Source organism: Melanerpes formicivorus, unplaced genomic scaffold (assembly GCF_026170545.1).
Source record: "Melanerpes formicivorus ecotype bairdi unplaced genomic scaffold, bMelFor1.0.p_v2 SCAF_1, whole genome shotgun sequence".
Lineage (NCBI taxonomy): Eukaryota > Metazoa > Chordata > Aves > Piciformes > Picidae > Melanerpes > Melanerpes formicivorus.
This window is the reverse complement of record NW_027142353.1, coordinates 28,792,489-28,807,025: the sequence shown is the minus strand read 5'-3', so window position 1 is coordinate 28,807,025 and position 14,537 is coordinate 28,792,489. Positions and strand designations below refer to the sequence as shown.

At 44.1% G+C, this 14,537-nt stretch overlaps 1 protein-coding gene across 9 annotated transcripts in view; it reads left to right on the top strand.

Annotated features, from left to right (window-relative positions):
* MAP4K4 (mitogen-activated protein kinase kinase kinase kinase 4) overlaps window positions 1–14,537 on the top strand; it is a 187,406-nt gene that overhangs the window by 162,020 nt on the left and 10,849 nt on the right. For all 9 annotated transcript variants that reach the window (XM_068138285.1, XM_068138275.1, XM_068138265.1 and 6 more), the window contains 2 exons: window positions 859–1,002; window positions 8,037–8,171. In XM_068138285.1, coding sequence (XP_067994386.1) covers window positions 859–1,002; window positions 8,037–8,171 — 279 coding nt within the window. The remainder of the gene's footprint in view (window positions 1–858; window positions 1,003–8,036; window positions 8,172–14,537) is intronic.

Sequence of the window (14,537 nt, the reverse complement as noted above, 5' to 3'; positions counted from 1 at the left end):
TGGGAATTAATTGTCTGCTAGGGATTAAGGCAGTGTAACTATCATAATGTGTGAGTTTCATTTTCTTATTTCATTATTTTATTATGCTTGAGGATGGTGAGTTTTACATTGGGGTTGCACCACAGAAGTGTCATGCAATTAGTTTGATTTCCATCCCTTGTACTTTATCTGATTACAATTTGAGACTTCTGGATTGAAACACTATTGCATAGTATCATAGTATCAGTCAGGGTTGGAAGGGACCACAAGGATCATCTAGCTCCAACCCCCCTGCCATGGGCAGGGACACCCCACACTAGATCAGGCTGGCCAGAGCAAATAAATAGTTAAGAAATTTAAGAGTGATAATATATTAATAGATCTTTTAAACCTAGTCTCAGATGTACACACACATACATTTATTGCTAAAAAATCCCTCAGACTAATTTATTTTAAATGCTAAGGTTTTGTGGGACGCCTGGAGAATGTTCCAGTGGATGTTTGGACCTTGTCAAAAGCATCCTGTTACCAACCACCCCCTACCAGCAACTAATGCATCTTCAGAATATAAGCTTGGGTTCCACCTTGTCCCTCACTCCTCCTCCAACGTTAGCATGCCCTTTTGTTGCAGATTGGTGCCTTAAAAAGCTCTCCATGATCTACCTGTCTCTCTTGAATACTGCAATTTGGTGTCAGTAGTCATGGTGGGTAGGTAATGTAGAGAGCCTCTTCATCATGTGAGCTTTTAGGCTGCAGGCAGCTGGGACCCAGCCAGCAGTAGTTAGACCTGTTTGAAACAAGACTGTAACAAGCACCAGTTCATCAGAATATGTGGAAAATCTCCCTACTAACTTGGATCTTTGGTTTTGTTTCTTCTAGGAGTGAACTTATTAGTGGGCACTGAAAGTGGTCTGATGCTGCTAGACAGAAGTGGTCAGGGGAAGGTTTATCCACTCATCAATCGAAGACGATTCCAGCAAATGGATGTACTTGAAGGGCTGAATGTCTTGGTGACAATTTCTGGTAAAGTTAACTGTTCAATGTGATATTTTCCCACATTTGGTACGGCAGAAAACTTCTCTTGGCAGCCTGTGTGTTGAGGGGGAAGTCCTGACTTGACTGAAGTCATTGGATTTTCCATCTTTTCACCTCTCTGAGTCTGCAGTTTGTTTCTGCAAGTGAATCATTTTCCACACAACACCCTGTGCCTGCCTGTCCCCTGTCCTTCCTCCTGTGGGGTGGCCTTTAAAAATGCTGCTCAGACTTGGGGGAAGTGTCTGGTTTTGTTTGTTCAGTGTTTGGGAGTTGTAAGTTAATGCTTTGTGAAGTTTGTAAAAATGGCATTCTTTCTGTCTGCCGTGATTACTTTCAGCCTGGCCTCTTTCTTACTAAAACGTGATTTGCTGCTTGGGTTTAAACACTTCTTGCGTATATTAAAATCTATAGAATAGGAAATGCTCCTGTGAAATAGGGAAATAAGTGTGATGTGTAATGAGCATGTGTGTGTTTGGGAGAGCGGAGGACTATGCACTGAGAAGAGAATGAGAAGGCAGGGTCAGTGCAGCTTTTGGCCTTGTCTCTCACTGGGCGCAAATGCAGATGGCAAAACAGCAGGAGGTGAAGTTGTGGTAGTGATTGTTGTTTGTTGTGTGTGTGCTGAGGAAAACTATGTTTTATAAAGCTTGAGGTTCCAGACTCTTTGGCTCCAGAGAGCTATTGTGTAAAGTTGCCCTGCTTTTAAGCAACATGAGGTGGTAGGCTGTTAATCTTTCTTCACAGGTGTCATTTTACCCATTTACCTTCATTTCCTTTTGGCTTGTTTGTGAAAACAGACTTTGCTATGCTGCATGTGTGTGAGGGAGAGGATGTTAGATGAGATTACTCACAGTAGCCCCTCTGTCATTGTTCAGAGCAACTGAGAATTTTTTTGAGGCTCCAGAACCCCTCTGACTCCACTGGAGTGGCTCTGTGGCTCTCCTAACTCTTGTGCAACAGAAGACACACCTATGCAATTTAGTGGAATTTAATGCATTAGCAGTGTTATGCTGCTACAGGTCCAAAGAACTGCAGTGGTATTGTCAACACAAGACATAGCTTCTGTTTAGAAGAACCATATTTTGTTAGCTTGTTGCCTGCTGTGTTCTTAGCTACAGCTATGCTGTGAAATCCTTGAAAAGATGAATCAAGGAGGGCTTAAAAAAAGCCAGAACCTCCTGTGTGTCATTTCGCTGTCTAATGCTGTACATTAAAATGCAAGCTGTTTGAAAAGCACCATTTTTATAGCAGAGTTTGCAAGCAAAAATATGATACAATCCAGCTTGTTTAAAATCTGTTGGTTTGAAGCATAGCCTACAAAGACAAGTGTCTGTGATTCAATCTTGTGTGTAATTGTTTGAGGTTTATTTATGTTTGCGTCAGTCAGGATCCGAGTACCCTGACACATCCATTTTTCTTTGTTTCCTTCAAAAAGACTGCTTCCTCTGTGGAGACACGCTACATTAACCCTTTAGGAAGCCAGCTGATCTTCGGCTGGTTTATGCCTTCATCTCTGCCCCATCTACTGCATTTTATGCCATGTTTCTGTGGGTTTTGTCACATTGATTATGGAGTTGCTTTGTTCCAGGGCTGCTGCTGCTTTGCTGGGAGCACTGTTGAGCTCCTGTGGTGCACTCAGCCATATGTTCCCTTGAATTTTTTGGGAAGTGATGTGCTGACGGTGAGCTTAGAAAAGTATCACCACCTTGTCTGAAAAATGTTGCAGTACATTAGGATTTTCAGGAGGCTGTCACCTAAAATTGCTTTTAATATGTATTGTTGAGTCTGAAAAAGTTGAAATCAATTCTTCCCCTAATGTAGATCTGAAATAAAAAAAAAAAAAAAATTGATAGCAAAGCTTCTGATACTGATATACTGAGCTGCTAGAGCTGGCACAAGAACATTTTACAGGTCAAAACAGATAATTGGTTCTTCAGCTCTTCCTGTTGAGAGGCAAAACCAGCTTTGACTACTCAGGTAATGCTGAGAGTCAAAAAAATGCTGGAGGGGAGAGCAACACCATGCACACAGAACACACTGCACTTGCGGCTCCCTGAGGGTTTACCAGTCCAACTGGCTGATGGTGGCACTCAGGAAGGTGGGAAGGGATGACAGAGTAGAAGAACTGGTTGGAATCTGCCTGCTTAATAATTAAAAGCCACAGCAACAATACAAACAAAAATTCAATACAGGAAAAGGGACTTGCATTCAAAACAAGGTTTGTGGGAGAATCAGAGCCAGGAGTTCTCATAGAAGTCACTGACCAAATAATTTTTTGTCTAGAGCAGAGTTTTCTTTCTTATTTCATGACCATGACAATTGGACACACAAGAAATAAAGAACAGGCCAGAGTTTTGAGAGCTGTTTAAACTTACCTTTACAAGCAGAAGGGTCTAATACCCCCACTCTCAACACAATCATTAAGAGCAGCATAACTTGTTGAAGTACAGGTATAGCCTTGTTTATATCATGAATGGATTCTGCCCTTTTCCTGTCTGGCTGCTGAAAGGCAGAGGAATTTCCTGTCTTGTGACTTTCCTTGTGGTCTAGACACTCAAACACAATGGTAGCATACTTGAGAGATTTCTCTGTTGTTTTGTAAAATGTTTCTGGTTGGAGAGGAATACCCTGGTGAACATCATGTGAACCAAAAAACCAAGAAAACAACTTGTGCACATGCTGGGAAATTCCCCTGCGTACTGTTTGTTTTGAATCTTCAAGTTTGACTACGCTACTGGGGAAGCTAAAGCCATGGAAATATCTGAGAAATAATTTGTCTCCCGATGGACAGGGACTTGTGATTGTTTTAAAAACATTCCATTCATTGTCCTGACCTTGAGTTTTCTGAACTCTTCCTTACCCAGAACTGCAGTGCCTGCCTTCTGGTGTGGAGTGTGTTCCCTACTTTTCAATGTTTTTAAAAGGGCCCTTATGGCTGTGGCTTGCAATATTTTCATGGGAGGATCTTTACTTGGTCAGATGTGAGATTTAGGGGAATGTTCTTTCCTGCTCTAATCTCTTTTCCAAATCTTTAGAAAGCAGTGCTACAGGCTGGGGTCAGAGTGGCTGGAGAGCGGCCAGGCAGGGAGGGACCTGGGGGTACTGGTCAATGGTAGGCTGAACATGAGCCTGCAGTGTGCACAGGCTGCCAAGAGGGCCAATGGCATCCTGGCCTGCATCAGGAACAGTGTGGCCAGCAGGAGCAGGGAGGTCAATCTGCCCCTGTACACTGCACTGGTTAGGCCACACCTCGAGTCCTGTGTCCAGTTCTGGGCCCCTTAGTTTAGGAAGGATGTTGACTTGCTGGAATAAGTCCAGAGAAGGGCAACAAAGTTGGTGAGGGGTTTGGAACACAAGCCCTATGAGGAGAGGCTGAGGGAGCTGGGGTTGCTTAGCCTGGAGAGCAGGAGACTCAGAGGAGACCTTATTGCTGTCTACAACTACCTGAAGGGTGGTTGTAGACAGGCAGATGTTGGTTTCTTATCCCAGGCAGCCAGCACCAGAACAAGAGGACACAGTCTCAGGCTGCGCCAGGGGAGGTTTAGGTTGGATGTTAGGAAGAAGTTCTACACAGAGAGAGTGATTGCCCATTGGAGTGGGCTGCCCGGGGAGGTGGTGGAGTCACCATCATTGGAGGTGTTCAGGAGGAGACTTGATAGGGTGCTTGGTGCCATGGGTTAGTTGTTTAGGTGGGTTGGATTGGTTGATGGGTTGGACACGATGATCTTGAAGGTCTCTTCCAACCTGGTCTGGTCTATTCTATTCTATTCTATTCTATTCTATTCTATTCTATTCTATCCTATCCTATCCTATCCTATCCTATCCTATCCTATCCTATCCTATCCTATCCTATCCTATCCTATCCTATCCTATTGAAGTGGTAGAGCTTTATCCCTTTATGAAACATGGCTTAATAAATACGAAGTCATGCATTAAGTCAGGGTGCTCCTGTACTGCCAGATCTGCTGTCACATTTGCAGTGGGGATAAACAAGGACAGTGCAGTTACTTCACATTTCATTTGGTGCCATCACATCAGAGGAGCTTTTAAAATTAAATAGTAGGTCCAGTATTTGAAAACAAGTCTCCAATTCCACTTTAAATTTAAGCTCAATGGACAAGCTTTTTACTTTGAAACTTCCTCCTCTTCTCCTGCCCTCCTCCATCCAAGCAATAAAAAAAGTCATCTAGGCTGTCTGTGTTTGTAACAGAATGACTTGTGGTGCTGGAGTCCATGGAGCAGCCTGTTTGCAAGCTGTGCTTCCCCATGTGCTGCCCCAGCCTCTACAGCTGCTTTTTCTGAGGAGACGGACTCTGCCATCTGGGTAGGGGTTCTGTGACAGTTCCAGGACACCAGTGTGCAGCTGGTTGAGCACAGCAGGCTCAGGCTTCATGTCTTGCTCCAACCATTATCTCCCAATGCTGTACATCCACCCGTCTCTGAAATGAGCAGCTGGCTGTGAACTGATCCATCAGTAGACATCATGTGAAAACTTAAAGAAAAATTAAAGGCATTAACTAAACTCTATAGCTGGACCTAGCTGGCAGGCTGCCAAGTGGACTATCCTTACAGGTCATGGCTTTCTGCAGTGTAGACCAGTACTGTCACTTGGCCAACCCAGCACTGACCGCAGCAGAGGTCAGCTGTCTTCCTATGAGTTCCAAAGTCTATGAAACACTGTCCACAGTCACCCAGCTCCCTTATCATAGCTAGTGAAGCACTAGCATGGAGCTATTCCACTGGCAAGTTGGCTCACTGAGAGCATCTCCCATTTCCTTTCCTTGCACAGAGAGCTCTTGGACGTTTATTAAATGACTCCTAGTTAAAGCAGGGATGAGCTCTCTTCCTTGCCTCCAGCTTTATCTGTGGGACTGTAATGGCTTTGGCCAGCAAAGCAGTTGGAGGAAGGAATATGCAAGCTTTGAATGTGTGCTTTTAGGACCACCTTCTCTCTAGTTCAGCAAATGCTTTGTAGCCCATTAGTTGTTAAAGAACCACTGATAAAATTTATAATGAACTTTGCTCTAGATTCAGAGAGACCTTCTCATATTGAGAGTCTGAGCTGTATTTTGATGACTGTGGCAGATGCATTGTCAGTTTAAGACAGAACAGACTGAGCAAGTGGATGAGAAACTCCTCTTGTAGTTTCTATGTGCAGCCTTTTAAGTATTATATCCCTTGAAACACAAGGAAAGGCTGCTAACAGAGTAGTGTCATAGAATCATAGAATTGTTTCTGTTAGAAAAGACCTCTAAGATGGTTGAGTTCAACCATCAACCTAAGACCACCGTGGCTGTTAAACCATGTCCTGAAGTGCCATGTCTACATGTTTTTTTGAGCACCTCCAGGGACGGTGTCTCCACCATCTTCCTGGGCAACCTATTCCAATGTCTGACCACTCATTCAGGAAAAAAATTTCTCCTAAAATCCAATCTAAACCTCCTCTGGTACAATTTGAGATCACTTCTCTCATTCTATCACTTGATACTAGGGAGAAGAGACTGACCCCCACCTCACTACAACTTCTCTTCAGGTAGTTGGAGAGAGCACTAAGGTCTGCCCTCAGCCTCCTCCCAGTTCACTCAGCTGCTCCTCACAAGACTTGCTCTCCAGACCAGCTTTGTTGCCCTTCTCTGCACACACTCCAGCAACTCAAGGTCCTTCTTGTAGTCAGGGACCCAAAACTGAATAGAGTACACAAGGTGTGGCCTCACCAGTGTCAAGTACAGGGGCATGGTCACTTCCCCACTCCTGCCAGCCACACTACTTCTCATACAGGCCAGGATGTTGTTTGGCTTCTTGGCTGCACTGCTGGCTCATGTTCAGCCAGCTGTCAAACAGCACCCCCAGTTCCTCTTCTGCCAGGCAGCTTCCTAGCCACTCTTCCCCAAGCCTGTAGCATTGCATGGGTTTGGTGTGACCCACATGCATGACCTGGCTTTTGGCTTTGTTAAAACCTCATACAATTGACTTTGGCCCGTCAATTCATCACATACAGATCTCTCTGTGGAGCCTTTCTACCCTTGAACTCATCAGCACTCCCACCCAATTTGGTGTAATCTGCAAACTTATTGAGAATGCACTCAATTACCTCATCCAGATCACTGATAAAGATACTAAATAAATATCTATCAAGACTGGCCCCAAAACTGAGCTCTGGGAACACCGCTTCTGTTGGCCACCAACTGGATTTAACTCCATTCACCACCATTCTTTGAGCCCCACCAGCCAGCCAGATTTTTACCCAGTGAAGCATCCACCATCCAAGCCAGTCATCAGCTTTCAGCAAGCAGATGAAGTTTTTATGGGCCATATGAAATTCTCTCATTGCAGTTTCAGATGCTGTGCACTTTTCTTTAAAACAGAACTGGGGTAAAGTAGTTCAGCAATGAAATTGTTCAGTGCTGTTGCTTGGTGTGGTTTTCAACTAGGGAAATAATGAACAATCATAGTAAAACCTGCCTCTGATGATGATATAAGGGTTGGAAATGTCTTCGTCACTGACTGGGAAGAATCTGTATAATGCATTTAATCACCATATTCTTCTTCATTTTCACTTCTGCCTTTCAAACCAGTCCTGTTCTCTTCTGATAGCTGTATAGATAATTTTGGGCCTCAAATTCCATCCTGCTGCTGTCCTACAGGTTTTTGCAAAAAAGAGGTGTTCTGACTCAGCTTGTATGTGTTCCTTTTATCATGGTGCATGACTCTCTGGTGCTTTTGTTGTGCGAGTGTAACCCTTTCCTAATAGAAGTTGTTCACATCCTATGAACCAGACAACCAAAGAGTTTGTTGTTTTGTATTTGTGTGGTTTTACCATGTGCCAATATCATTAAATATCAGGAAAGCATGTGTTTGGGTGGAGTCTGGATGTAAAAACTGAGGGAGATCTCTGTGGTTGCAGCAGTTTCTCATTCATTGTTACTTTGGTTTGCTCGGCAGGGCTTGCAGATTGCTTGGGCAGGGTTTTTTGTACTTACCTTTCTATGGAGATAAACCAGTCTTTCTCATTTTGTGGCCAGGTAAGAAGAACAAGTTGCGAGTTTACTATTTGTCCTGGTTAAGAAATAAAATCCTTCACAACGACCCTGAGGTGGAAAAGAAACAGGGCTGGACAACAGTGGGCGACTTGGAAGGCTGCGTGCACTATAAAGTTGGTGAGTAGCAAATGCAGCAATGAAATCATCGAGATACAAGCTGGCTGATAAAGGAATGTGCACTGTGTGTAGCCCCTAGGTTTGAGCTTTGGGTTTATTTCTAGCTGTCATCCCTCTCTCAACGTGCGCTTTTCTGGAAAAGCACCAGAATGGATAGCTAGTTACTGGGTTTAACTGGATATGGGAAAGGTTTTGAGGTGAGATGCTGGGCTGTGAACTAGAGCAGGCACAAATTCCCATCTGTCTCCTTCCTGTAGTGGATGCAACTTCCAAGAGAGTGCTAATATGGACAGTGAAGGCTGGTAATATGTCACCACCTCCTTTAGGCCCTTTAGGTAAAAAAAGGACTCTTTCCAACCAGCAGGCTTCCCTAATCTTTGCCATAATGAAATCACATGCTGAAATGGAATGAAAAAAGTTTCTCTCTTTAATGTAGATTTTAAAGACAAGGTAAAATAAGAAGGAGAGTGGGAAGAGAAAGCAAGGCCAGCTAGTATATGAGCTTTGGGGAGCATCTAGGAACAGAAGCATATGGTTAACTTCAAGATGATTCATTGATTCCTCTTAGCTCACATTTTCTAATGTGCTGTCCACCACAGTACAGTTATGGTATGAAGTGTGGTTTCACTAAGTTGGTGCCTTTTGAGAGCTTTTAAGTAAATTAAATGTATTTGGCTGTAGAAACTCTCATCAGTACTAGTGAATGGCGCATAGCATTCTGACAGCAGAGTACGCAGCTAGCCTGCTGCCCTGCAGGTGGGACTATGAACCAAGAGCTCTTTCTCCTTCTTCAGCTTCATGATGCATATTAATGAGCACTGCATGTTGCCTTTGATTTGGTTTTCTCCCAAGAGCAGGCTCAGTTCCTTTCCAGCTGTGTCAGTCAGTGTGGAGCAGAAGCAGTAGGTCTGAGCTCAGTCTCCTCCTGTTGTGTGTGTGCTCTTGGAAAAATCTTCTAGTGGGGCATAATCGATAACAATGGCAGTAAGTGACTGCTGAAGCAGGAGCCTGACCCCCAAAACAATTAATAATGTACTTCCCTGGTATCATACCCCAGGGTGTCAGCAGCATAATGAAGTGGCCTGTTTACAGTACACTAACAGCTATTGAAAGGAGGCTTTCCAGCAGGGAAGTATCTAAAACAAAGAGCATTCTCTTCCTTATGAAGAGGGGTTTGTTATCCTAGGCTGCAGCCTCGCGCTGAACCGCCTTCTGAGACAGAGGTGTACAGTAGACTCCTTCAGGTAGTGAGAGGCCTCTTGTATGGCTTCAGTTCCCAACAAGGATGAGCTCTGCCAAATGTTGGGCTCGCAGTCTGAAGACTGCCACTGTGGCAGCTGGCATATATCATTTCCTTGTCTCTTTGATGCAACAAGGGTCTTGGATGTCAGGGTGAAGTGGTATTTATGGATGTCACTTGCTTCAGGCAACTTTTGGCTCCTCTAAATGATAAATTGGTCTTTTGAAACTTAAGATTTGGGTGAATTCCCAGATAGTACCCAGAGCAAGGAATGAGGATTATCAAAGGTCCCCTTTCACAAATAAGGTGGTTCTTTTTTCAGCATTCCCCTTTTCCCCTATAATAAATTCGAAGAAGTCTTGTAAGCTAGACAAGACTGAACAAAAGTTTTGTATTTTAGTTGCTACAGCTGTGGAGACTGAGACACTTTCTTTGTGTTGAAAAAGGTTTAAGTCCTTTAACACTTACAGTTTGGTACTCTTTGCTTTTCTGCAGAGTAAAATGAGAGGAAGTAGTAGCTTTGTCTCCTTGTTGACAAACGAGACAACGACTGTTGGTTTGTACATTAGTAAATTAGCTAAAACACATTAAAATAATATTTATCAAGTAAGTGTTCTTCTCACAAGTCTAAGGTTTTCACTCCTGCCATGTTTCAAAATCAGTTTTGGTTGGGAGATGTAATGGCAGAAAGTGAAGGTGCATGGCCTTACTCTTTGTTTTGGAAAAGTGTCATATTCCCCTAAAACTTGGAGTAGAGAGGCTGCAGGAGCTTCTAGATGTTTCTAAGCATCATCTAAATAATGATTTTTGATTTATCACCTTCCCCTAAAAAGAGTGCTGGAAACAGGTTACAGGTTAAGCAACCTCAACGTTTGAAACTCCTATGATCTGTGTCCTTCCAAACCCAAATGGCAGCTGGAAATGCAAATCCGGCAACATTTCTGGAGTGGCTATTTCTAGACTTTATGAAACCTCATCTGAGAACAGTAGTAACAAACAGAACTTTTTTCTGATGGTTAATTTATCATGCTGTTTGCAGCAACAGAGCATTTGTTGATCAGCTACATAACATCCACAGAATTTCTCAGACATAAAATGCCTTTTTCTATTTTTTTCCCCCCTTTTTTTTTTTTCCACCTGAGTTGTCTTGGGCTTTAGGGATAAAGACGGTGCAAAGACAATGCTCTGCTTTCCAATTTTCCTTTTGCTTTTGAAATTGACCTGTTTCTTATCTTTTTATTTCAGTTCCCTTTTGCCCCCTTTCCTCTGGGAAATTTTGCTATCAGTTCAAAATACCACTGCCAGTGCCATGACTGGAACTGCCAATACACTCTGTCACAGTCATAGCCTTCTCTTACTGGAAATGTTACTGTCTGAAAACTCATGTTTTTGTCTTGATGAGTAAGCAGCATCTAAAGGGGGGAAAAAAAGTGTATACAATGTGTACCAGCTAGGTAGTTTGAAACATGGTGATGGGTTCAGTTATTCATAAGAGTAATGGCTTTTGTGGCATAAATGTCTCAAAATACTTAATTACAAAGAATTAGTGGTTCTCATGGTTTGTGCGCCGTAGACTTGTCATAGATTCTTCCTTTGGCACGATGTTGTTTCTGTACAACACTCTGAAATTAAACTCTCTCAGCTAAAGTTAGATTTCTTTGTGGAATACACTGAATTTCACCATTCTCTTGCATTACCCAGTAAGTGTGCCCAGGACCTTCAGCAGAAACCACCCCTCGGACGGGTTTGGCCTCTCCTGAAGGAGAAAATACACAAACAGTTTTGCCTAACAAATTCTTTTCTCTAACAACAGGAACTCAGGTAGTGATAGGACTAGGGGGAATGGAATGAAGCTGGAGGTGGGGAGATTCAGGCTGGATGTGAGGAGGAGGTTCTTCACCATGAGAGTGGTGAAACCCTGGAATGGGTTGTCCAGGGAGGTGGTCGAGGCCCCGTCCCTGGGGGTGTTTAAGAGCAGGCTGGATGAGGCTCTGTCCAGCCTGATCTAGTGTGGGGTGTCCCTGCCCATGGCAGGGGGGTTGGAACTAGATGATCCTTGTGGTCCCTTCCAACCCTGAATGAAACTATGAAACTATGAAACTCCATCACCTTCTACTTTCTGTAGCAAATCTGAGTGTGCAGGTCCAGCTCAATTCACTGAGCCTCTACTATTTACCAGCCAGGTTGCTTGTGCTAAATGTTTTTCCCAGTTTTTCAAAGATCCACCCCCCATGGCTTTGAGAGTGGTCTTCAGCAAATCATTGTAGCATTCAGTCTTCCCTGCAGCTGGTGCATAGTAGGGGATTTGGAATATCCACTCAATACCGTGCTCTTTTGCCCAGTTCTTTACAAGGTTGTTTTTGAAATTAGTTCCATTGTCTGACTCAATCCTCTCTGGAGTTCCATGTCCCCACAGGATTTGTCTCTCCAGACCGAGAATGGTGTTGCGTGCAGTTGCATGTGGAACTGGATAAGTTTCCAACCCTCCAGTGTTTGCCTCTACCATAGTAAGCACATACTGCTTACCAGAACGAGAACGTGGTAGAGTGATGTAGTCAATCTGCCAAGCTTCACCATACTTGTACTTGGACCATCGGTCACCATACCACAAGGGCTTAATTTGCTTTGCCTGCTTAATAGCAGCACAAATGTCACAGTCATGGATGACTTGTGTGATAGCATCCATGGAAATGTCTATGGATCTGTCACAAGCCCATTGGTATGTTGCATCTCTGCCTTGATGTCCTGACAAATCATGAGCCCACCAAGCTAAGAATATCTCACCTCGGTGCTTCCAGTTGAGATCAAAATCAGAGTCCATGTCTACTTGAGAAACTCTGGCAGCTAGATCTGCCTGATGATTGTGTTGTTGTTCCTCAGTAGCTTTGCTCTTAGGAATGTGAGCATCAATGTGTCTCACTTTCACTGGAATTCTCTCGATTGGATCAGCAATGTCCTGCCACAGGTCTGCTGCCCAAATGGGTTTTCCTTTTCTCTGCCAACCATTCTTTTTCCAGTCCTTTAGCCAGCCCCACAGAGCATTGGCTACCATCCATGAGTCGGTGTAGAGACGTCTCTCACACTCAGCTACGTTGAGAGCTAGCTGGACAGCTTTTACCTCTGCGAACTGACTGGATTCTCCTTCTCCATCCTTCGCCTCTGCAACTCGGCGTGTTGGACTCCACACTGCAGACTTCCACCTTCGCTTGTTTCCAACAAGATGACAGGAACCGTCTGTGAACAAAGCATATTTCTTTTCATCATCAGGAAGGTCACTGTAAGGAGGAGCTTCCTCAGCATGAGTTGCTCTCTCCTCTGGAGGTTTAGCACAGTTGGTACCCTCAGGCCAGCTTGAGATCACCTCCACCAGACCAGGTCTTTCAAGATTTCCCATTCGAGCTCTCTGTGTTATCAGAGCCATCCACTTGGACCATGCGGCATCTGTGGCATGATGTGGTGTGGAACCTTTACCTTTGAACATCCAATTCAAAACTGGTAATCTAGGAGCTAAAAGAAGTTGTGACTCGGTTCCAATTACTTCAGAAGATGCTTTTACTCCTTCATAGGCAGCTAGAATTTCTTTCTCTGTTGGAGTATAATTAGCCTCTGAACCTCTGTAACCTCAACTCCAGAAACCGAGAGGTCGTCCACGTGTCTCACCTGGAGCTTTTTGCCACAAGCACCAGGTTGGACCATTGTCACTTGCAGCCGTGTACAAAATGTTCTTAATGTCTGGACCACCTCGGACAGGTCCCAGACCCACTGCTTGAACTACCTCTTGTTTTACCTGGTTAAAGGCTGCTTATTGTTCAGGTCCCCACTGGAAACTGTTTCTCTTTGGAGTCACATCATACACAGGTTTCACAATCTGACTGTATCCAGGAATGTGCAGTCTCCAAAATCCCACTATCCCCAAGAAACGTAGGGTCTCTTGCTTGTTTGTGGGATTTGCCATGGTGGAGACTATTTACCACATCCACTGGAATGTGTCGGCATCCATCCTGCCACTGCACTCCCAGAAACTGGATCTCTCTGATAATTTGATGGCATTATGGTGCACTGAGCTCCTGTGTCAAGCAAGGCCCTGTACTTCCAAAATTGTGAAGTGCCAGGCCACTGGATGTACACATCCCAATAGATTCTGTTATCTCTATTATCCCTCTCCTCCCCCTGGCGGGAGGCAGGGCACCCCTAGTTGTAGGGAATATGTCCACATGTGCAGTGAGCACACTGTCCAGTGTTAGAGCTGGAGCCACTGTCAGAGCTATTAAGAGTTGTCCTGGGAAACTGTGGAAGTAACAGCTACCCTTCTGGTATTGCTGCCTCGGGTTCTGCCACTCTGCAGTTCCCTCAGTCTCCTGAAAAGATCAGAAGTTGGTTGACCATCCCATCCGTTCATGTTCTCACCAAACTGATCATGCAGAGTTATCCAAATACTTCCATGTGATTGGCTCTGTTATCTCTTTTGGTTTGACCTGTTTTGGAATGACCTCCTTGGAGGATGTCTAACAGCTGAAACTTTTTTCCATCTGGAGAAAGAACTGGAATTATCTCCTTGTGTCAATTTGGATATGAAATTTTTAAATTCCTCCTTCAGCTCTTTCATGCAATTCTTTATCTCACCAGAGTTTCAATGGCTGAAACCAAAGAAACACGTGTGAGACTATCCTCCAGTTGTCTCATTTGGTCAGTGAAATGGCCAACAGTAGGAGGAGCTCCACCATACTTTCTTGCCACGATTCTGCTTGCCAAAATAGTAGCATAATTAGGAGGATCAAGTTTGATGAGCTTTTCAGCAAGACCTATTCCCACAGGAATTTCATCAGGATTCAGAGTACCATGATCATCATACATCACTTCTCTCACAGCAAACTCTCTCCAATGCTTAGTTCCCTCATCCATGGTGTTCCATAGAAGGTCATGTCAGGATGGGTATCTTATAAGAGCTGCCAATAAAAAGCATGTCCACAGAGAAACCTTACCAAGACACCTGCCCAGATATCAATCTATCCCACTGTCCTTGGAGAGAGTGCCTAGCTGAGATGCTGACTTCTCTCCCACTATTACAGCTGGTGCACCTGTATCGAAACACCTGCCAAGCCAAGTTAGAATTGGCTCATTTTCTG